General features: G+C 42.5%; 1 protein-coding gene across 1 annotated transcript; it reads left to right on the forward strand.

Moving 5' to 3' along the window:
- Positions 1-716: 716 nt before the first annotated feature.
- Positions 717-20,023, forward strand: Cd180 (CD180 molecule). The gene is made up of 3 exons (XM_005392600.2): positions 717-965; positions 13,345-13,511; positions 14,840-20,023. Exons 1-3 carry the CDS (start codon positions 876-878, stop codon positions 16,566-16,568), a joined length of 1,986 nt encoding a protein of 661 aa, XP_005392657.1. The 5' UTR covers positions 717-875; the 3' UTR covers positions 16,569-20,023.
- The last annotated feature ends 1,569 nt before the right edge of the window (positions 20,024-21,592 follow it).

Raw genomic sequence — 21,592 nt, forward strand, 5'->3', positions numbered from 1 at the left:
CCCATATGCCAGATGGTTGGAGAACAGAATAGACAAGATCTGGGGTAGCTAAACTCAGCCCATCAAGGAAATGTTTCAGCTCTGACTTTCTTTAATCACTGCCACATCTTACACCGTAATCAAGGTAATTACAGTCCTGCTTCAGAGAATCAGAGTTGAACAGGCTTGCTTGGCCGGCTGCTGTATTTATACCCGAAGGGCTAAACAGACAAGGGAGAGAACAAGAGGTGATCCCACCCACCCTGCTTTAACAGGCTGGAATCCCCAGGTGGGAGAAAGGAGAACCCTCCTCCTGCACAGAGATCAGACATGGGACAGCAGAGGTTGCCGAGACAGGGGCTGAGTCTCAAAGGGCAGGAATGCTGGTTGCCCACTGCTCTAGTTCCCGGCTCCAAAACCCTTCAATTGTTCCCACAGAGGGCCCTGTCCTGCCACCATGCCCCACCATGCCTCCTCTCCATTCCCCGAGGTCACCCAAGGAAGGGGCCTGCTGCATGAGTGAGCCACAGGAGGCCACCTGGAAGCTGTGGGAGAAGGCCCACCCCCTGAAGCTGTCACAGCCAGTCACTGTCCTCACCCTGGGAGTCTGAGAGGGGTGCACAACTGATTCTTGCTTGCCAGGAAGTGCACTGGGCTGCCCCGGGGCTGGGTCCACAGTTATTTTGGGTAAAGGTGGTTGGTATGCAAAAGGCACTTCCCTTTTCGGGCAGCACACAGCCACTGAACGCTGAGCAGTCAGTGTGTCTCTTGTTCCAAGATCACTCGTCTGAGTAGTCTCTGACTGGAAAATTGCTGGGGTCATCAGAGCCCGATTGAATTACTCACCTCCAAGCATTAAATCACCCCGCCAAGCTGAGGGGGGCCCTGGACCTGGGATGGCGCCCGCTGTCAGCTGCTGCTTTTTGGCATTGCTGCTTTCAGCCAGCTGTGAAGTTGTCACCTCCACAGAGCAGATGTGCATTGAGGTGAGTCCGAGCTGTTTGTCTTTATCCAGATTCAACTTTCTGAAAAAGTTTAGCACACCGTCCCATTTGAACCTTGGCATTTCAGTATCCATTGTTTTTAAAAGGATAATAAGATATAGAGAAGGTTTTCACTATTGTGAGAAGGGAGCCAAAGAGCTCAGCCATGAAATGGTCTGTTGGCATCTTATTCAAACAATTCCCCCAAAGCAGCCCCAGCTGAGACATGCCATGTCAACAGAGCCTTGTGCAAAAGAGCAGACTCCCAATCCTCCCTCCTGACCTAGGGGCTCTGCCTGTCCACCACCACAGCACAGGGCCACTCCCTCAGGCAGTCCTTTGACTTCCTGGCTCTCAGGGTGAAGACTGGTAAAGACAGGCCATGGCAGGCTTCAGAGCACAGATCACTTTGAGTCTGGCTTTCTCCTCCACTTGGACAGCCATCCATCTTTTTGACTGACCCACAGGAGTACAACCAGAGAAGAGGCAGTCACACTTGTTTGGGGCTATACTGGTATTTATCAGCCTGTGGGAAGTCCTTGGAGTAGACAGAGGAAGGGAGGTCCCTCTTGCCACCTTCTAAAGTGCCTCAGCCTTCCTCCCACTGTGTCTCTGACTTTGGTGAGCATCTGGCCTCACACGGCCTGCCAGACAAGGGCTACAGACAGGAAGAGCCATTGGTCTTAGTGGTTTGGTGAGTTTTTTCCTAGGTTGGAACTGGAAGAAGGATCAGAACCAGGGACAGAAAGGTACAGAATGACCTGGGACAGTAGCTGGGCAGAATTCCGGAGAATGATCTCGAGCAGGGCAGAAACCTGACAGAAGAGGGCACAATCACGGCCAAGACTGGAATAAGGCCTAGAAGGGAAATGAACAGAAGCTTGTTAGTTCGGTGTTTGGATGAAATCAGGATGTCCTCAGACCAAAAAGACATGAATGCCTAGGGCAAACTGAAGCTGGGATGACATACTAGTTTTCTCAGGCCTCCACAACCAAGTGCCAGGACTGGGAGGTTTAAACAACAAAAACGTATTCTCTTACAGTTCTAAAACCTGAGATCAAACTGTCAGCAGGGTTGGTTTCTTCTGAGGCCCCTGTCTCTGGCTTATAGATAGCCACACTGTCCTTGTGTCTTTGCAAATGACGTTCTCATGGTGAGTGACTGTAACCTGCAATCTTCTTCCTGTAAAAACACCAGTCATGTAGGATGAGGGCCTTGTGCCTTTGATTGAAGAGGTCTGGCTCCCTCTGTCACCAGCCCCCACAGCATCTGATCCCCTGACCTCTATATCATGATCGCTTTTGCCTAGTTTTAAACTTTATCCACATGGGATCATACAAGGTGTACCCTTTGGTGACTGGCTCCCTTTGCTCAGCATTAACTTTGTGAGATTTATTGATGATCCATGCAGCAAACTTCTGTTCATTCTCACTGAAAATCACTCTTGCACTTGTGAGCCACCATGTATCAATTTGACTATAAATGGATATCTACGTTTTCGCAGTTTCAGGTTATTATAAATGATGCTGCTTTGGACATTTTTGTCTATATTCTTTAGTAAACAATTGGACAAAATTTCATTAGATATATTCCTAAGAAGGAATATATTTGGTCATAGGCTATCCATATGTTTAACATAAATAAGTTTTCCAAAGTGTTGGTACTAATTTATACTCATCGGAAATATATGTGAGTTCTGATTGTGCCACAGCCTCACCAACGTTTGTTACTGTCTCTATTTCAATGTTAGCCTTTCTGATTAGTACATAGTAGAACTTTTATTTTTCTGATGAATAATAAATTGAATACATATGCATACTTTTCTCTTTTACACACATATCATTTTGGGGGCAGTGATAAGTATGGGACCAGGACTTATAACATGCTAGGCAAGTACTGTGGCACTGAGCTACATCCCAGCCCTACAATGCCATTTTTATGCCTATAATGTTCCTGTCCCAGTCTCTTGCCCATTTTCTTTTTCAATTGTCTTAGTTTGTGGGAGTTCTTTATTTATTAGGGATGAAAGTTCCTTACCAGATTGCAAGTATTTTCTCCCACTCTGTGACTTATATTTTCACTCTCCCAATGGTATTTTTTGCTGAACAGAAGTTCTTATTTTATAGCAGCACAATGTATCACTTTTCCTTTACTTTCTGTGCATTTCAGTCCTATTTAAGAAATGTTTGTCTACTCAACAGTATTATGATATTATCCCTTGATTTCGTCTAGAAACTGTGTTGCTTCATATGTATTTCTATTTCTATGTTTCCCACTTAGATCTATAATCTATCAGGAAGTGGTTTTTAAAATGTATGTATCAAATAGGAGACAAACTTAATTTCTAATAAAACTTTTGTTTAAAAAGTTCAAATTTATCCATGAGTCATAAGATATTGCAGTGAACACTCAAATGCTCCCCCTGGATTCTCTGACTGCTAAGTGCTGTATGTCTTCTCTCTGTGTCTCTGTCTCAGTCTCTGTCTCTTTCCCTCTCTCATTCTGTGTGTGTGTGTGTGTGTGTGTGTGTGTGAGAGAGAGAGAGAGAGAGAGAGAGAGAGAGAGAGAAAGAGGCAGAGAGAGAGAGAAAGAGAGATAAGCAATGAAATTACAGAGCCATCACCAAGTCTTCAAAGACTGGCAAATATCCCAAGAGCAGTGGAATCCAGTGCTCTGTGCTTTGGATTGTGGAAACATTTTAGGTGAACTCTTGAATAATTTCTTGGGAATCTGGACACCTTCACATTTTAAATCAGCTCATCCTAGCCCCCCTTCTGGGGGGCTCCAAGTATGGTTGGAGAAAGTTCTTAGTCACTAGTGATGGGGTGGATGTGCTTAGCAGAGCTTTTTTGAAGGAAACTCCAAGTTCATGCATGCAAGGGCTCCCCAAATCTTTAGATGACAGTGAGGTGATCCCATTATGTACTAGCTCCTCTTAGGTAGTCTAGATACCTTGTTTCATTAATCCTCACAGTAGGCCTTCAGAATAAGATTTTAGCCCCCGTCCACACTGGGGGAAAAGGAGGCTCAGAGAACCTAGCTTTGTTTGAAGAACTTGGACTTGAACCCAAGCAGGCTGACTTGAAAAACAAACAGGCAATGAAATGCCCTTGGCCTGGGGAAGTCAGATTGACAATAATGTTTTAAGGATGTGCCTTTTTTTGTTGTTGTTGTTTTGTTTTTTGTTTTTGATTTTTTTTTTTTCCGGTACTAGGAATCAAACTCATGACCTCGTGCTTGCCAGGCAGGTGCTGTGCCGCTGAACTAAATCCCCAGCCCCAGGATGTGCCTTCTTGAGAGTGTTTGTTTTGCTTTCAAAGAGCTCTGGGATTTGCTTGCTAGTGAAATCGCATCCTCCAGATGAGGTGTGACCAAAGAGGATGGCTGGTGTCCATAGTCCCAGACTCCTCCCTCAGGCACGCTTGTGTCGAGTATAGATGAGACCTCTGCAAAGGTGGAAATAAGCAGTCCAAGTGAAATTCAAACATTTCTAAATTAGAAAGTGTTTCAACACTTGCATGAAGGGAAAATACAATGGGATGGGAGGGAGTTAGACACAGCGGAAAGAAGAAAATAAGATCTTGATTGAAAAAATGCAAATGAGTACCTGGAGGGAGAAGGGACTGCAAATAAAGATGCAACATTCAGGAGCCCTGCTCTGGGGAAAAGGCCCTGCTGCAAGACCCAGCAAGAGGCACAGGGGCCGCACAGGACCCAGTGCACAGAGGGCCCTGGGCAAGTGCCCCTTGACTTGGGGTTGGGGTTGTCACGACTGCCACATGGCCTTGCCTTAGCTCTGGTGGGTACAGGTGCTCACATCAAGAACAGTCCTGTCTGGAGTGCACCGGCTGAAGCAGGGGCATGCAAAATCATCTTTGGATACTGACCACGTATAAACTCTAGAAAGACAAGCCGAGGCTCAGAGGAAGTGTCTGTGCAGAGCTCAGGGAAACTGCCACGTGGTGGATTTTTGCCTGCAGAGAAAACCAAAGCTTCTCTGTTCCTTTCTGCCTCCTGTTCTTTTATTGTCTGCAACATCGTCTCTCTGCTGTTCTGCAGCCCTGTGCTCTGCTACCAGAACTCACTCTCCAAAAGTTTTCATCTGACTCTTGACAGGGAAAAAGGTACTACCGTACCACTGTAGTGTTCCTAACAAAAAACTATCACCTGTGGCTGGAGGTGTAGCTCAATGGTAGAACACTCGGTTACCAGGCACAAGGCAATTCCCAGTACTGCAAACAACAAAGAAAACAAAAACTGTATGATCTGTAGCAAGTATGAGAAAACATAGAACCCCCAAATGAGAAACATTCTGCTAGCTATAAGTATTCTTCAAAGGATGTCAATGTCTTCAAATAGTGAGGAATTGTCTCAGAATAAAGGAGTCTAAGAACATATGACAATTAAATGAACATGTGATTCTCCATTGGAAAAACAAAAGGTACTGTAAAAGACAATGTTGTAGTCAGGGTCTACAAGGGAAAAGAGTTAATACAGGACATATAATTCATAGGATTATTTTATAATATTGGCCCAAAGAGTCAAATGTAGAAGAGTGCCAGAAATCTGTCTACACACTAGAGACCCAAAGATTTCAGCTGAGGGTCTGGATCCCATAGCAATGTCCTCCACAAGGCCAACTGGAGGCCTAGAGCCCACAGCAATGTCCCATGCAAGTCAGTATCAAGGGTCTACACTGGGAAGGCCCAAAGGCCGGTGGTGGAAGCTAGAAAGTCTGCACCAGTGGGATAAAGGATCTGGGCCAGCAGGCTGATGGATCTGCCCTGGAGCCAGGAAACGATGCTCAAGATAAGGACCAGAGCTCCCCCAAAGAGAACTGCAGCCATCCTTAGCAACAGTGAGGACTTGAGCTCCTCGGATGATGAGAACCACTGAGTTCATATTAAGAAAGCCAGCGCAACAAGCTTCTCCAGGAGAATCAGCAGCACACCATCTTCTTCTCCAGTTCTCTTTTTTATGCCCTTGACAAAAATCCTCAGGTGGGCCCTCCACACCCATCACCACACTGATTCAGTTCAGCCAGGTGTTACAAGTGAACCATTAGTTAATCCACTACAGACAATACTGGCACACTGGCAAAACTTAATATAGAGAATACATTGGATAACATCAACTCAAGGTTAAGTACTGTGAATCTGCCAATGGCACTACGATTATCTATCATTGTCCTTAGGAGATATAAACTGAGAGGTATTTAGGGATGAGCAGTCATGAGGTCTGCAATTTACTCTCTACCAAAAAGTATGAGAATAACCATGTGTTTTTGTACACTTCACGCCTTAAAAAATACGTAAGACAAAAACGACCTAATGGTTCTTAGATGATCCGGAATGCATGTTACTTGGACACCACCATCATCATGGCAGCTGTGATTGTAGAAGAGTGATTGTAAAAGCTGAGAGGAAGGGGCCACGTGTGCATTGAACCCGAGACATTCTGGGAAATGTGTTTGGTTTTTAAATTCTCTTAACTTCATTTTAGTCATTGCCTCTTTCCTCTAGATATCCAGGGCAGAGGATTCATTGCCATTTCTGCCTAACTGGAGATTATTCAGTGTTGTGCTCAGGCTCCAGTGTGCTTCTTGAGAACACTCCTTGTTAGAGTCAATCACTGGTTCTTGGTTCTTGTTAGGTTAAAGCTGACCTGTTCATTTAGGGACTTGCATTTTCTTTTTCAAGAACCTCCCTCAGGCCACAGGCTCAGAAGAGCTCCTCCTGGATTCTCAGCTCTCAGAATCCCATTAGTGCAGTAATGTGCTTACTTACGCACACAAGAGGCTGAAACATGGAATAATTTCGGTGTCACAGGGACTTATATTTTCAGAAGGAGGGAATTGCCAGCATCTAGTCTTTTGCTGTAGGGCCAGAATAGAGCAAGACAAATTGAGGGAAGTTCTCTTTCTTCAAGTGTGTGTGAAATCAGTAATGTCCACGGAGACCAGGAAAAGAAAACTGTCTCCTCTAAACAAATTGGCAACCTAGCAAAAGTGGAGGGTAGCAGCTACGCATGCACATTCTCTCTGGGTGGTCCAAGTTCAGGGCCACCAGAGACAGGCCAGGCAGCAGGTCCCACTAGTCAACTAAATCTAAGTTTAAAGTGCCAAGTTGCATTTCAAGGACATTATGTGGATTTGTGGCAGTGCCTAGAGAACTCTGGGTCTATAAAAGCAAAGAATGAATTACAGGAAACATAAATATGACATTTTCATCAGTGACAGTTATAATATTGTCACAATATTGAGGAAAACTTGTGATATCCTGTAGATGAGCATATTCACGGAAGCTACAGAAAAGTGCACCACTAAGCAGAAATTGGAGGAAGGCAAACGGCAATGACAATGGTGACGTCTCCGGAGCTGCACACTTCAGAGTGAAGGAGGATGGGTGCAGTTCTGTTTCTAGCTAAGCAGGTCTGTTAGCAACTCAGCACAAGGAAAACTGCTGATGTGGGATCGCTGGATAGAGATTTGACAGGCAGTATAGATTCAGAGGGGTTCCCGTGAGGCCATGCCAAAAGCAACCGGGGAAAAGCACCGCTGGAAGGTGGGATGAACTCACATGGGGCTGAGATGACCTCAGAGCTGGCCCATGCTCCTGGGTCCCCATGTTCTTGTGCCTCCACCTGGAGATCATTTCCTTCTTTCTTAGGAGGAGCCTGTCCAGGCAAATTGTACCTTTTCTTCATCCAGATAAATATGACCTTAATGTTTAGGCCTCCAACCAGCCACTTCCCATGTTTACCTACTGAATACAAGATCTGTAACTTGGGTAGGTCACCTACCAAGCAATAATTGTCAGACCTCTGAATCCTTCACTACACTGGTCACAGGGTGTGCAATTTCTCTGTATAGAGCTGTGGCCAAAGTATTAACATCTGATATCCACAGACCTGAAATTAATACATTAAGATTATCCCTTTCACAATAGCATCAAAAAATGAAATACTTAGGAATCAATCTAACAAAGGAAGTAAGAGATGTCTACACTGAAAACTACAGTGTTCTGAAAAAGGAGCTCAAAGAGGATATCAGAAAAATAGAAATAATGCCACTGTTCTTGGGTAGGAAGAACTAACATAGTGAAAATGGCCATACTCCCAAAATTGTTCTGCAGATTTAATGCAATTCCAATCAAAATACCATTGGTATACCTCACAGAACTAGAGAAAATGTTCCTAAAATTCATTTGGAACCAGAAAAGATCTAGAATAGCAAAAACAATTCTAGGCAACAAAGGCAAGGCTGCAGGCATCACAATCCTTCACTTGAAATTATACTACAGAGCTACTGTGATAAAAACAGCATGGTACTGGCAAAAAAGAGAAAAAGGACTTAAAGATCAATGGAATAGATCAAAAGATGCAGAAACAATTCCAAACATACTCAGCTACCTTATCTTTGGCAAAGGGAGCAACAAGTTCACTTGAAGAAGGATATTTCTACACCCTGAAGACTAAATCTAGACCCATGTCTATCACCGTGCACTAAACTAAGATCAAAATGAATCAGAGATCTAAATATTAAAACAGAAACACTAAATCTGCTGGAAGAAAAAATAGGTAGAACTCTTGAAAAAATAGTTATGGGCAAACACTTCATAAACAAAACCCTAACTTCATGGGAAATACTACAAAGAATCAGCAACTGAGATCTCATCTTATTAAAAAGCTTTTGCATAGTGAAAAGATAACCCACAGAGAGGGGAAAAACTTTAGCCAGGTGCTCCTCAGATCAAGGACTAATATTTAGAATGAAGTGAAAAAAGTCAGACCCCCCCCAAATTTAAAAACACAATCCAAAAATGGGCAAGTGAGATGAATACATACTTCTCAGATGAAGAATTCGAAACTGCAAATAATATACATAAAAAATGCTCAGAATCACTGGTCATTTGAAAGCAGCAAATTAAAACAATGCTGAGATTCTGTCTCACTCCAAAAAGAGTGGCTATTACCAAGAAATCAACCAATAACAAACGTTGGCAGGGCTGTGGGGAAGAAGGAACTCTTATCTACTGTTGGTGGGAGTGTAGACTTGTGCAACTACTAAGTAAATCAATGTGGAGGTTTTTCAAAAAAGTTAGGACTAGAGGTCCCATTTGACCCAACTATTCTGCTTCTTGGTATTTTCCCAAAAGAATTAGATGTATCACACCAGAGTTATATATGTGTACCTATGTTTATAGCAGCACAGTTTGTAACAGCTAAATATTGGAAACAATCCAAATGCTCATCAACTAATGAATGGATAAAAAAGATTTTTTTATACATTGAAGTACTACTCAACCATAAAGTATAAACTTGAGACATTTGTAGCTAAATGGATGAACTTTGGGCCCATACTCTTAAGTGAAATAAATTGGACAAACATGTAAGTATTGCACTGTTTCTCCAGTGTGAGAAACTGAAAGTGTAAAGAACCAAAATGTATAATAGATATTGTGAAATAGGAAGAAATTGTTCAAAAGGTAAGGGTAGGGAGGTGAAAAGGAAGAAAGGTGTCTTAGCTACTTTTCTCTCATTTCTAAGACAAAATGCCTGACACCCAAAATTAAGGAAGAAAAGGTTTATTTAGCTCACAGTTTGTGGGGGTTTCAGTCTATACTTGGCTGGCTCCAAGGCAGAGTGGCACATGGCAGAGGGCAACAGTTTGTGGTTGTGGAAAACAGCAAAAGAAGCAAGAGCAAAAAGGGAGGAGCAGCAGTGAGCAAATCTCTTTTACTCCCTTATATTGCATACAAACTACCTGCCCCAGGGCCACTGTAGCACTCATACCCATAATCCCAGCATTGGACCATGAATCAATCATAAACTCTAGAAGCCTACCCCATGACTATATGAGGTTTTGGGGGAACATCTAGACAGAAACCATAATATTCCAGCCCTCCCCTCCCAAAACTCATGCATATCCCTTTATGCAAAAGGCATTTTAGTCTATCTCTAACAATTGGCAAAGTCCTGACAGTTTCACAATTACTGAAAAGTCCAAGTTCCAAGTCTCCTCCAAGATGTAAGGCAAACTCCTAGCTGAAAGCCCCTGTACAAATGAAAAGTTAAATCCTTCCAACATTCAGTGGCACAAGATAAACATTACCATCCAAAAGGTACAAACAGGGAGATACAAAGCATTGGGACCAAAGCAAGACCAACATCCAGCAGGGCTAACATTAAGTCCTATAGTTCCATGTGGAACATCTGAAGAAATCTGTGGTAAATTGTGAACCCCAACGGGCTTGCATGACTTCTGGTGGTTGCAGCTCACATGGCTTCTCTCTCAGGCTCACTTTGCTCCCTCCTTGCAGCTTTCCTCAATCCACATTCCTGGCTTTTCAAACTATTGGGGTCTTCACTGCACCTTTCGCTTCACACTCACAGCTTGCACACTGCCCTGTGAGGGGCACACGGCTTGGGTTCCCAGGCCTTCTGAAATCTAGGTGGAAGCCTTCTTAACCTCAGAACTCTTGCATTCTGTATGCACCTAAAACCAGCACCATGTGAATGATGCCAAAGTTTACTGCCAAGTGGAGCAGTAGCCGGTTTTCTTCCTCTTGGCTGTGGGGGTCCAGTGCTTGGATCGCTGAGCACTCTGAATGTGATTCTGAGAAACAAATTCTCTTTGCTGCTGCCATTCTTGTATATGGTGTTCTGTGGCTTTCTCCTCAAAGCAGTCTTTCACTTCTGCAGGTTTGAGGCTGCAAAAGGGTGGAGACATGCTCCTTCTTGTGATACCCTCAGGCCATCTTTTATATTCTCTTATTCCTACTCAGCAATTGAAATCTGCTCAGCTCTATCTTTGCAATCCACACCTTTACTGGAGCTTCCTTTGTGGCCAAATTCACATTTTAAATAATCCTGCTGGGCTCTTTGCTCCTGATTCTCACACAGATCTGGCTAAAAGCCCCCAACAATAGCCATGCTGCTGCTGCAACATTTGACTGCCTTGAAATTTCTTCTGCCAGATTAATTAGTCTGCCACCCGTAATCTCCATCTCAGGCAAAGTCTCTGGACATGAGCAAAATGCAAACTTTCTGCCAAGCCCTAACACACATCATCTGGAGTCCAACAACCAATGCAGTCCTTCTTCCCTCTCAAATCTGATCTTTACTGGCAGGACTTTTATCAGCCTTCTGGTCTTCTGAGCTCTGACCAGCATCTCCCATACAGAGCAGCTGAAGGTGTTCTAGTGCTTCTCTTTCAGGTGAAATCTCCAGAACTTTCCAGACACTTCCAACAAGCCATTTCCAAAGGCTCTTGAATAACATGGTCAGGTATAGTCACAGCAACAACCCCACTTCTCTGGTACCAAATTCTGTCTTGGTTACTTTTCTCTCCTTGCTGCGACAAAATATCTGAGAATGGATTGAAATCTCCACAAACTGTGAGCTAAATAAACTTTTCCTTCCTTAAATTTGGGTGTCAGGTGTTTTATCCCAGCAAGGAGAGAAAAGTAACCAAGACAGAAGGGAAAAGAAAAAAGTGAGAAAAAAAAGGATAAAATTGAAACAAAATTTATGAACAAGGAGGAGAAAAGGGGTTGAAGGGAGGGATAAGGAAGTGGGATGGGGAAAATAACAAGACTCAAGATATATCATGTACAGGTATAAATCCCCTATGATGAATGTGAGCATTATGTATATCTAAACTGTACCAATAAATTTAATAATAAAAATGTTTATACCAAAAAAAAGATTGTAAGACCCAAGGTCTGCGCCACCTTGTTAGTTTTTTAAACTCTGTGTTAAGAGAATTTGTGGTGTATACAAAATAGTTAAGTATGTATGCGTCACTCATCCAATATTCAATATTCAGTGCAATACTCATATTCAGTATTCAACAACCATCAGCCTTTTGCCTACTTACTCCATCTAGCCATTCTTCCCCTCTTTTTCTGCCAGAGTACTTTAAAGCATTTCTCAAACAGCACGTCATTTGTCATTTTACCTCTAAGTAATATACATCTCAAAACAGTCAGAACATTTCCTTTACCTGACTACAAGGCCGCTAACACCACAAAACTCAAAATTTCTTTCTTTTTCTTGCTTTACACACTCCCTTGCAGTACTGGGCATTACACCAGGGCCTTTACACTGAGCTACTTCTCCACGTGTGTGTGTGTGTGTGTGTGTGTGTGTGTGTGTGTGTATTTTTTTCTTTTGAGACAAGGCCTTGCTAAATTGCCAGGTCAGGTTTAGAATTGAGATCCTCCCACCAGTACTGGGATTACATCATAATTTGTTAATAGCATCTAATCCATTCTCAAAGTTCTGTGATAATCCTTAAAATATCTTTTCCTACCTGCTTTATTTGAATCAAAATAAGCAAGGGCTGATCTGCTTTCTGCAGGTTATGTCCCTTAAATAGCTTTTAAATTTTTGTCTCTTTTAACAAAAGCTGCCCCCCGCACCCACTGGTAGAACAGTCATTTGTCTTACATAATGTCCCACTTTCTGCATTTGGTTGGCTGCTGCCTTGTGCTGGTGTTTAACTTAAACCTGCCATATCACTTGTAAACAGGAAGTTGGAATGACAACTCTTGACTGGATTCAGGTTTAATTTTTTTTAACCACGTCAGCTAGTACATATCTGATTGTCTTATTTTGGAATGCTAATCTAGGGTTGTTTGTTTGCTTTCCTAAGGAAAATAAAGCACTTACCTGAATCCAGAAGGAAAACCATAGACCAAAGTATATTCAGAGAAGTCTTATTTTCATCCTGGTTCTTACGTCTTGTCCTTTCTCTCACCATAAAGGTCGTTGTCTTTTTACCTTGGTTTCATTTAGTTGATAGGAGTGTATTAGGAGATAGACTGTGTGGAAATGAGGAAGGGATCTGAGACTGAAAAGAGATGGAGGGAAGAGGGGGAAGTAAAGACGATCAAGTAGGATAAGTGTATATGTCAATTCCCCACAGTGAAAATATTTTATATATGGCAAATATAACAGAAAGGGAAAAATACAAGAAAAGAAAATTCAAGCACACCAATAGGTAGTACTATGTACTATACACACTCTATCTACCGGTGTGCACTTTGCTGTTTTCACTTTATGGTGTGTCCTGAGTATCACTCTGTATCAGTGTATGCAGACCATGCTCATTCCTTTTGCAGCTTCTGAGGGTTACATTTTGTGAATGAACTACAGTTTGGTCAATTAGCTTCATGTATCAATGGATACTGCCCATCTCTTGCTATTACAAAAAATACTACACCAAGTACATAAGTTATTTTGTGTTTTTACAAGTGTATCATTGGTCAAGATTACTAAGAGTGGAATTCTCGCCCATAGGGTAAAACATATCTTATATTGCTACTTAGTCAATCTGTTACGGAATCCAATATTAATTTATATTGTTTCTTTCATCAGAAAGAAGCCAAGACAATATACAACTGTGAAAATTTAGGTCTCAGTGAAATTCCTGACACTCTACCAAACACAACAGAATTTTTGGAATTCAGCTTTAATTTCTTGCCTACAGTTCAAGATACAACCTTCAGCCAACTCCTAAACCTTACCTTTTTGGATTTAACCAGGTATGTGTGTGAGTGCCTTGGGGGGGTCTGGATTTTTCACTTAAGTTAAAACACACACAGACATGCACACACACACACACACACACACACACACACACACACACTGGACTTCAATTGATTCCTGGATCTTTTGGATGCAGGGACAGTCTGCTTATGCTGCATGTTCATTTGCCCTTTCTCATGAAATAGTTTGTGCCAGTGAAATGTGATTCAAATAAGCACCAATCAATGGAGAGGAAATTTGATTATTCTCAAATTAGCTGCATCAGCAATACTGTTTAAGAAGTTCTCAGGAATATTGATAGCAAAACTAAAAATAAATCTTACCCTAAATCAAATGCCATATTATACTACATTTTGGTAGAATGGGCTATTATCAGATCATGACATTTAGGAAAAAATTCCAGGAGAAATACACCTACTAGTTTTATTTTCTTTTTACAAATTGGAAAAAGAGTAAAATTACTTGGTTTTAGTAGCAGAATTGGGATTCCAAATGCTGAACTAGTATTGGAGAACCAATAGGCAGAAGTACGAAAAAAAAGTAAAGAAAACAAAAGGGCCATGCAGCTTACTGTGTTTGGGGGTGGTAAGAAGGAAGGGGCCTCACACATCCATGATGTTTGGTATCCTTCACCTCGGTCTGTCCTTCCAGTTACACTTCTGCAAGTTGGGAGAACACACACACACATAGTAATGGTTCACATTTATAACACCATTGTGAAGTCCCCATGGTGAAAAGTGCCACCTTGTATGGGTAGATGAGGAAAGCACCAGTGTGGTGTGTGTGTATGTGTGTGTGGTCCACATCTTTAGTTTGACACTCAATAGTTCTACTATCTAGCCGTCACTTTAATACATCATACATGAAAAAAGGGGATTGAGATTCAGCGGCTGAGTGGGTGCTTAGCACTCACAATACCCTGGATTCAATCTCCAGCACAACCACTTCCCCACAAAGTTGAAAGATGATCGTAACTTTCTCAGGATAGTACAGGTTTACACAACTATATATTATATATCATGTATTGTCTGTTAGGCATCACACGTGACATTTTACTTATTACTTAAAATAGCAAATCTTAGGGACCAGATAGCTGGAATAAAGTCTAAATTAGAGTGTTCAGAACTGAGGCTATTTTTTAATTAATTCAACAGACTATGGGTATGAAATAAAGCTTCTTATGTTTGATTTTGAATAATAATATGTTCTGTTTTGCTATATACAAAAAATGGTTCATTAGTACATGTCACTTTTACAGTGGTAATTTTTCTTTTTTTTCCTTTTTTCCCCAATGAATGATTGTTACATCCTGTAATCTTTCAAGGTGCCAAATTAACTGGATCCATGAAAACGCTTTTCAGAGCCATCCTCAGCTGAGCACACTTGTGTTAACTGGAAACCCCCTGATATTTGTGGCAGAAACAGCACTTAATGGGCCCAGATCACTGAAGCACCTGTTCTTAATCCAGACGGGAATATCTAGCCTTGAGTTTATCCCAGCACACAATCTGAAAAACTTGGAAAGTTTGCATCTTGGAGGCAACTATATTTCCTCAATTAAGTTCCCCAAAGACTTCCCAACGGGGAATCTGAAAGTCTTGGATTTTCAGAATAACGCCATACACTACCTTTCTAGAGAAGACATGGACTCTCTGAGACCAGCTACCAACCTGAGCCTTAACTTCAATGGCAATGACATTAGAGGTATTGAACCTGGGACTTTCAAGTCAACGGTCTTCCAAAGTTTGAATTTTGGAGGGACTGTTAACTTGTCTGTTATATTCCGTGGTCTGCATAATTCTACTATTCAATCTCTTTGGCTGGGGACATATCAGGACGCTGAAGACCAAGAGTTGAGTCCAATCATGTTTGAGGGGCTTTGTGAAATGTCTGTCGAGAGCATGAACCTGCAGAATCATTATTTCTCTAACCTCTCCTTGACCACATTTCAGTGTTTTACGCATCTCCAGGAACTGGATCTGACAGCCACCCACTTGCACGAATTGCCACCTGGGATTAAAGGTATGAATTTGCTGAAGAAATTAGTTCTCAATGTAAATAGCTTTGACCAATTGTGTCAAATCAATGCTGCTAGTTTCCCTTCCCTTACACACCTCTACATCAAAGGCAACAGACACAAACTTCAACTTGGTGTTGGCTGTTTAGAAAAATTAGAAAACCTGCAGACACTCGACTTAAGCCATAATAACATTGAGGCTTCTGATTGCTGCAATCTGCAACTCAAAAATCTGCCCCACTTGAAAAGCCTGAACCTGAGCTACAATGAGCCCCTCAGTCTCCAGAATGAAGCATTTAAAGCATGTCCTCAGCTAGAACTCCTGGACTTGGCACGCACTAGCTTAGCTGTTAAGGCTACACAAAGTCCTTTCCAAAACCTTCATTTCCTACAGGTTCTGAATCTCTCTTACTGCTCCCTTGATACCAGCAACCAGCATCTTCTAGCAGGCCTGCCAAATCTCCGGCATCTGAATTTACAGGGAAATCGCTTTAAGGATGGGAATATCCCAAAGACCAGCCCATTTCAGATGGTGAGCACTTTGGAGATTCTGGTTTTATCCTCCTGTGATCTCTCTTCCATAGACCAGGAAGCCTTCCACAGCCTTGGAAATGTCAGTCATATAGACTTAAGCCATAACAGCCTGACATCCAGTAGCATCAGTGCCCTCAGCTGGTTTAAGGGCACCTACCTCAATCTGGCCACCAATAGCATTCGCATTATCCCAGCACATCTCCTCCCCATCTTGTCCCAGCAGAAAATCATTCGCTTAAGTCACAATCCCCTGGACTGCACTTGCTCAAATATTCATTTTTTAACATGGTACAAAGAAAATGTGCAAAAACTCAAGGACTTTGAGGAAATCAGGTGTGCAAATCCCCCGTCGCTACAGGGAGTCCAGCTATCTGATGTCACACTGTCCTGTGGGATGACAGCCGCGGGCATTTTCTTTCTGACAGTATTTTTGTTCTTGTCAGCTGCTCTTCTCATCTATACAGTTAAATTCTTTCTCAGGTGGAAATATCAACACCTTTAGTGATGAAGGCTTCGGGGAAGACAAATAAACGTGTTTATCAAAATTGCCCCAAGTGGAGAAGCTGTCCTCTGTGGGTGATCGAACTTTTCGGATGGTTCCTGGTGCTGGGCTGGGACTGACTGTCCTTTTCTGAGCTTTTTACTCTGGCAAACCTTCCATGGGGGGTAAACTGACTCAGACCAAAACCCAGACACTGTTGTGAAAGACACAGAGCCATTTATTTGTGTAGAAGAAGGTGGGCAGGAGGTGAGGGAGGGGTTACCCACCTGGACACATCTGCCCTCCTCTCTCTGTAACATCCCTCCTGATGCTTCTCACATTGTCACTGGAAGGGGAGTGCTAGGGCTCCCCTCTTGGCAATGCTGGGGCCGGTCCTCCCTTCCCCACCGCCTCATCCACAGTTTCCATAGTGTGCTTGAGTCTCAATTCTCACCAATCTACCCATTTGGGAAAAGCAGGACAGGACAAAGTCTCCAGGCTTGTTTTAAATGCAAAGAGGAAAACACAATGAATTTAAAAGAAAAGACAGAAATGAATACTGCTATCAAATAAACTCTGTTAACCTCTTTAACCCTCGGGTTTCTAAGGTCTCTATAATGCCCCTAGCATGCAAATAACTGCAAAAAGACTCCCCTTGACATCCCCAAGGATTAGCATTTCACTGGGCTCACTCACTCCATAACCCAGGAGGCTCCCAGCTGCCTATCCCATATTCTGGCTCTTAGGTTGCAGGTCCAACTTACAGGTGGACTGTGGTCCAAAATGCTCATATCTGGTCCTTACAAGCTGCTTTCCCACAGATGCTAGAAGATAAGTGGTGATTTTGTTCCCAGGGTGTTTCTCAAAAGCCTATTCAACTTGGAGAGCATCCAAGAAAGAACATTCACAATGGAAACCAGTGGAAGAAGCCACCCCTGCATGGACACTGTTGGGGACACAAGGACACCAGCTCACTGTGAAGTTGTTTTTTGCTGAGGCTGAAGTTTTCAGCAAAGGTTGTGCCAGTTATAGACAGAGGACAATGGCATTGGTGCAAATAGACGACGAGGACTGGGATGCTGGTAATGTCATGGTATAGACCTTCCCAAGGCCCAAAGAGCTCTACTCCTGCAGGACTTGATCTTCTCAAGTCTGGATTGAAGCAAGATTGCTGGGAACTCCCTTACTTAGGTGCCACATGGACAGTCACCCTCCTCCTCTGCATCCACGGATGGACAATATTCAGAAAAAAATCCATATGTACTGAAATATGTGGACTTTATTCACATTATTATTCCCTAAAAAGTACAGGGCATTTGTATTGCCTCAGGTATGAGAAGAAATCTGGGGATGATTTAAAGTATACACGAAGGTGTGTAGGTTACTTACAAATATTATGCCATTTTATATAAGGGATCTGCAGATTTTGTTATCCACAGAGGGCCCTGGAAGCAACCCCCCTCTGGAAACCAGGGGATGATTGTATCAGCCTTGATTAAATGCTACAACTAGTTTTAGGCTAGAGATGTTAATTTATAGCTCTGAAATTCTTATTAGATATCCAAGTAAAAATTGTACCAGATTTACCACCAAGCCAGTGTTTACTAGCCCTTAGGTGGGCACATGATCGGGGGACACTATGACAGAGTGGAAATGTGAAAACCAATCCTCTTGGTCTGTTTTCCTCTCTCAGGAAAATCAATACAGGCTGAGCCCCAGCCGTGGCGAGCCTCTCCCCTGCTCAGGATTTCAGCCCTTTGCACTTGCTCTATGCTTGGCTGGAGGGCTCTGCAGTCAGTCTCCAAGTGAGATTCCAGCACCTGTATTTCCTCCCTGGAGAGCTCCTCCCTCTCCTAGGCAGCCCAAACCAAATTATACCACACCCAGAACGCTTTCTGGCACCTTCATTGTCTTTAATTTCAGTGTATGGAATTATCTTCCTCCTTTGCTTCAATTTGTCTTGTCCTGTTTCCCTCACCTATGTGAGCTTCATGACCAGGGCTTTGCCCAGTGGTGTGCTAGAGCACACCCAGGACAGAGTAAGGTCTCAATATACCTTTAATGGTTGGTTACTGGCATTTTGCTTAGCCTCTGGCTCCCGAGCTTTTATCAGCACCTACTTCTGCCCTTGTGCCTAGCTTTAACTTCAGTCCATATTGCCAATGTCCCTGGGCCTCCCACATGTTTCTTATCAGAATAATTCGGACATTTTGCGAAAAGTGAATTGGTATGTCTTAAACCAAGAAACTGGGATTCTGTTGGATGGAACTTGGCTTTGATTCTCAGCCTGATGATTGATTCCATGTAAAATCCTTTCTTCCTTCTACTTCTCTCATTTCAGAATGTAGAAGATCCGCACTCTAAGACCAACTCATTTGGTTCCTTCTGTATTTTGTTCGTAAGCTTCAGAGGGGAAATACTGATTGCTAACCCACCCCCTAAAGCCACACTGTCCCCAGTGATGTTTAATGTGTAACTTGGAAACTCAGAAGCATTCTGTAGAAAACCTCTGATGCAGAGTACTTCACACTAAAGACAACAAGGGCCCGAGCCCTAGCAAGATATAACTACCCACCTCGCTTTTGTTTGTCAGGCATGCTCCCCTTCCATGTGAAGCAACTTGCTGCCCCGTAACGGCACACTGAGCTAAGGCTTTGTGACAGCTCCTCTGTTTTAAGCAACAGTAAATTCACCCCCACAAAGTCAGAAAGGGAGCTTTTTGATGGCTGCTGTCAATTTTATTGCTTTATCTGGTTACTAGGGTAGAATCTGTAGACACGGTGTGTTTATTGGTTTTATGTATTGCATGTTGTTGCTGCTCTGACAAGCTACTCCTATAAAAATGTGTTATTATTGCATGATGTAGCTCAGTGAGCTGACCCTGCATTTCAAAGTGTACTGAAGCAAATAGCTTTGAAGTCCATAAAAGCTGACGGGCCTCCATCAGAGAGGACTTTCTGTGCCGACTGCAACTCCCACAATCTGGGAAAGAATTACATCTTCCCCTTGCCAACCACCACTGCTATAATAGTGCAGCAGTGTCCCCAACACAGGCATTGCCTGAAAACTGCCAATACAGAAACCTTGCAGTATTCTTACTTGTCCAACTCTCTGATGAGTATTGATTATGGGATAACCGGCTTTGTAATGTTTTCTCATATTGGTATAGGATATAAGAGGAAAAGTTAACAGTGTTTTCTATTTGCTCTGAATACTGAAGGGATGCTTAAGGTGAACTGCAGCAAGGGAGGATGTGGTTAGCTTCAAGCAAGCTGGGAGCGGGATTCAATTGTCTGATACATTGAGTTTGCTAGTTTTCTTCCTTAGTAAATTACTTGGCTTTAATCTTTGATTGTTCATTTTATATCTTCCTGACATTTCGCTAGGAGCGTACTCATTGTTTGCTTGACTTTTTATTATGAACTATGGCATATGTAATATAAGTATAAAGAATAAAAGCAAAATGGGTACCTGTACAACAGGTTTTTTTAAAGTTTGGAAGCCTAACAATGCAGGAATTTGCCTGAAGGTGACAGAGGAATGGAGGAGCTCATTGTGCATCGCAAGCTCAGCTGGACACCATAATAACCTGGAGAATTTTCTACAGAGCAGGTGCCTGTGCCCCAACCCTGGAGATTGAAATTCTGGTAGACTGGAATTGGTCCTGGTCTCTCAGCCAATGGATCTCCTATAAAATCCTTCTTTAATCTTAATTTCGTCAACCAGTACAGAAGAATGAGGAGTTCTAGGAATCAAATGAGCTCAATATCTTCTCCATGCTCCACAGAGGAAATGTCTTAAAAATAGGACAATGGTGCTAATGAGCCTTCCAATCCAGAGATAATGCAACCTCAGCAGACTGGAAGTGCCCTGCCTCTGCTGCTGGGCCGCAGATCTCCTCTTCAGAACCACCGCCTCCCCCTGCCCGCCCTGCCCTATGTCCTGCTTTCACCCATCACGTACTTGCTCTTTAGAGCTTAAAGTTATTTAGTGAATATGATGGAATGTAAAGAGGAAAGCACTAATCTATGGTTTACATTTTAAAGCTGTCATTTCTCATGAAAGTTTAAGTAGTGCCATTCATTGAAGACCCTCGACCACCCTCCTCACATTGAGCTAATGCTCTGTGAGTACTTGACTGCTCCAGATGTGAGATGTCAGCCTGCAAAGGTAAGCAGAAGACAAATGGCCACCACAGCACCCATACATCTCCTTCCTTTTCATCTTAGTTTATGGGCTTTCTAAATAGCTTGGGGCACCCCTTTTCTCTTTCATAGACCTCACCTAATAATGTAGAAATAAAGACGTTATTAAATAAATTAGGGGATGCTCTGAATGCATAGGGGGATATTTCATGCTCTTAGGTGGAAAACATTAATACTATAAACATGTCAATTTAATGATCAGAGAAATACAAAGTAAAATGCAAAACATTTTGTATCTATTAGACTGATAAAGAGACAGTTGGATAATAGTGTAGGTGGGATGCGGAACTGTAGAAATCATGTGACCTGCTTACAGGAGTGTAGACTGATATAGCCCTTCCATGACCATCCGGCAATAATTAGTCAACTTAGATATGCGGCCCATAAATTCTGCCCTGGAGCTGTATGGCAAGAAAGTTTCAAATGTCTGCAAAACATTTCATTGCAACATTATTTGTAGGAGAGAAAGTTCACTGCAGTTTTGGTGGTCTACCTAAGAAAAATGTGGATAAAATGGGGGAAATACCTAGTACTGGGCATGATGATGTAGTTAGAAGTAATGGACTAAATGCAACTATAGCTGAATCTTAAACATTGTTAAAGAAAATCTTTAGACTGTTTAAATTTAGCAAAGCTTAAGCAAAGAAGGATTTGTGAATTGGGTACACTCTGAAGCAGGGGAGGTTTAGAGAGCTGCACCCAACAATATGGGCAGCAGGATTTATAAATAGAAAAAGGAAATGACATACAGAAAAATCTTGATCTATTACAGCTCTGTATCTTCCTTATTTGGGTGTGGTATGTTGAGGCATTTGCCTTACATGGACAGTGTCTGATCCA

This window comes from Chinchilla lanigera, unplaced genomic scaffold (assembly GCF_000276665.1).
Source record: "Chinchilla lanigera isolate Chin_1 unplaced genomic scaffold, ChiLan1.0 scaffold00045, whole genome shotgun sequence".
NCBI lineage: Eukaryota > Metazoa > Chordata > Mammalia > Rodentia > Chinchillidae > Chinchilla > Chinchilla lanigera.

Coding starts and splice junctions, on each gene's coding strand:
- Cd180 (XM_005392600.2), top strand. CDS start 876: ATGGCGCCCGCTGTCAGCTGCTGCTTTTTGGCATTGCTGCTTTCAGCC. Junction 966..13,344: donor CAGAGCAGATGTGCATTGAG/GTGAGTCCGAGC, acceptor TTCTTTCATCAG/AAAGAAGCCAAGACAATATA. Junction 13,512..14,839: donor ACCTTTTTGGATTTAACCAG/GTATGTGTGTGA, acceptor TAATCTTTCAAG/GTGCCAAATTAACTGGATCC.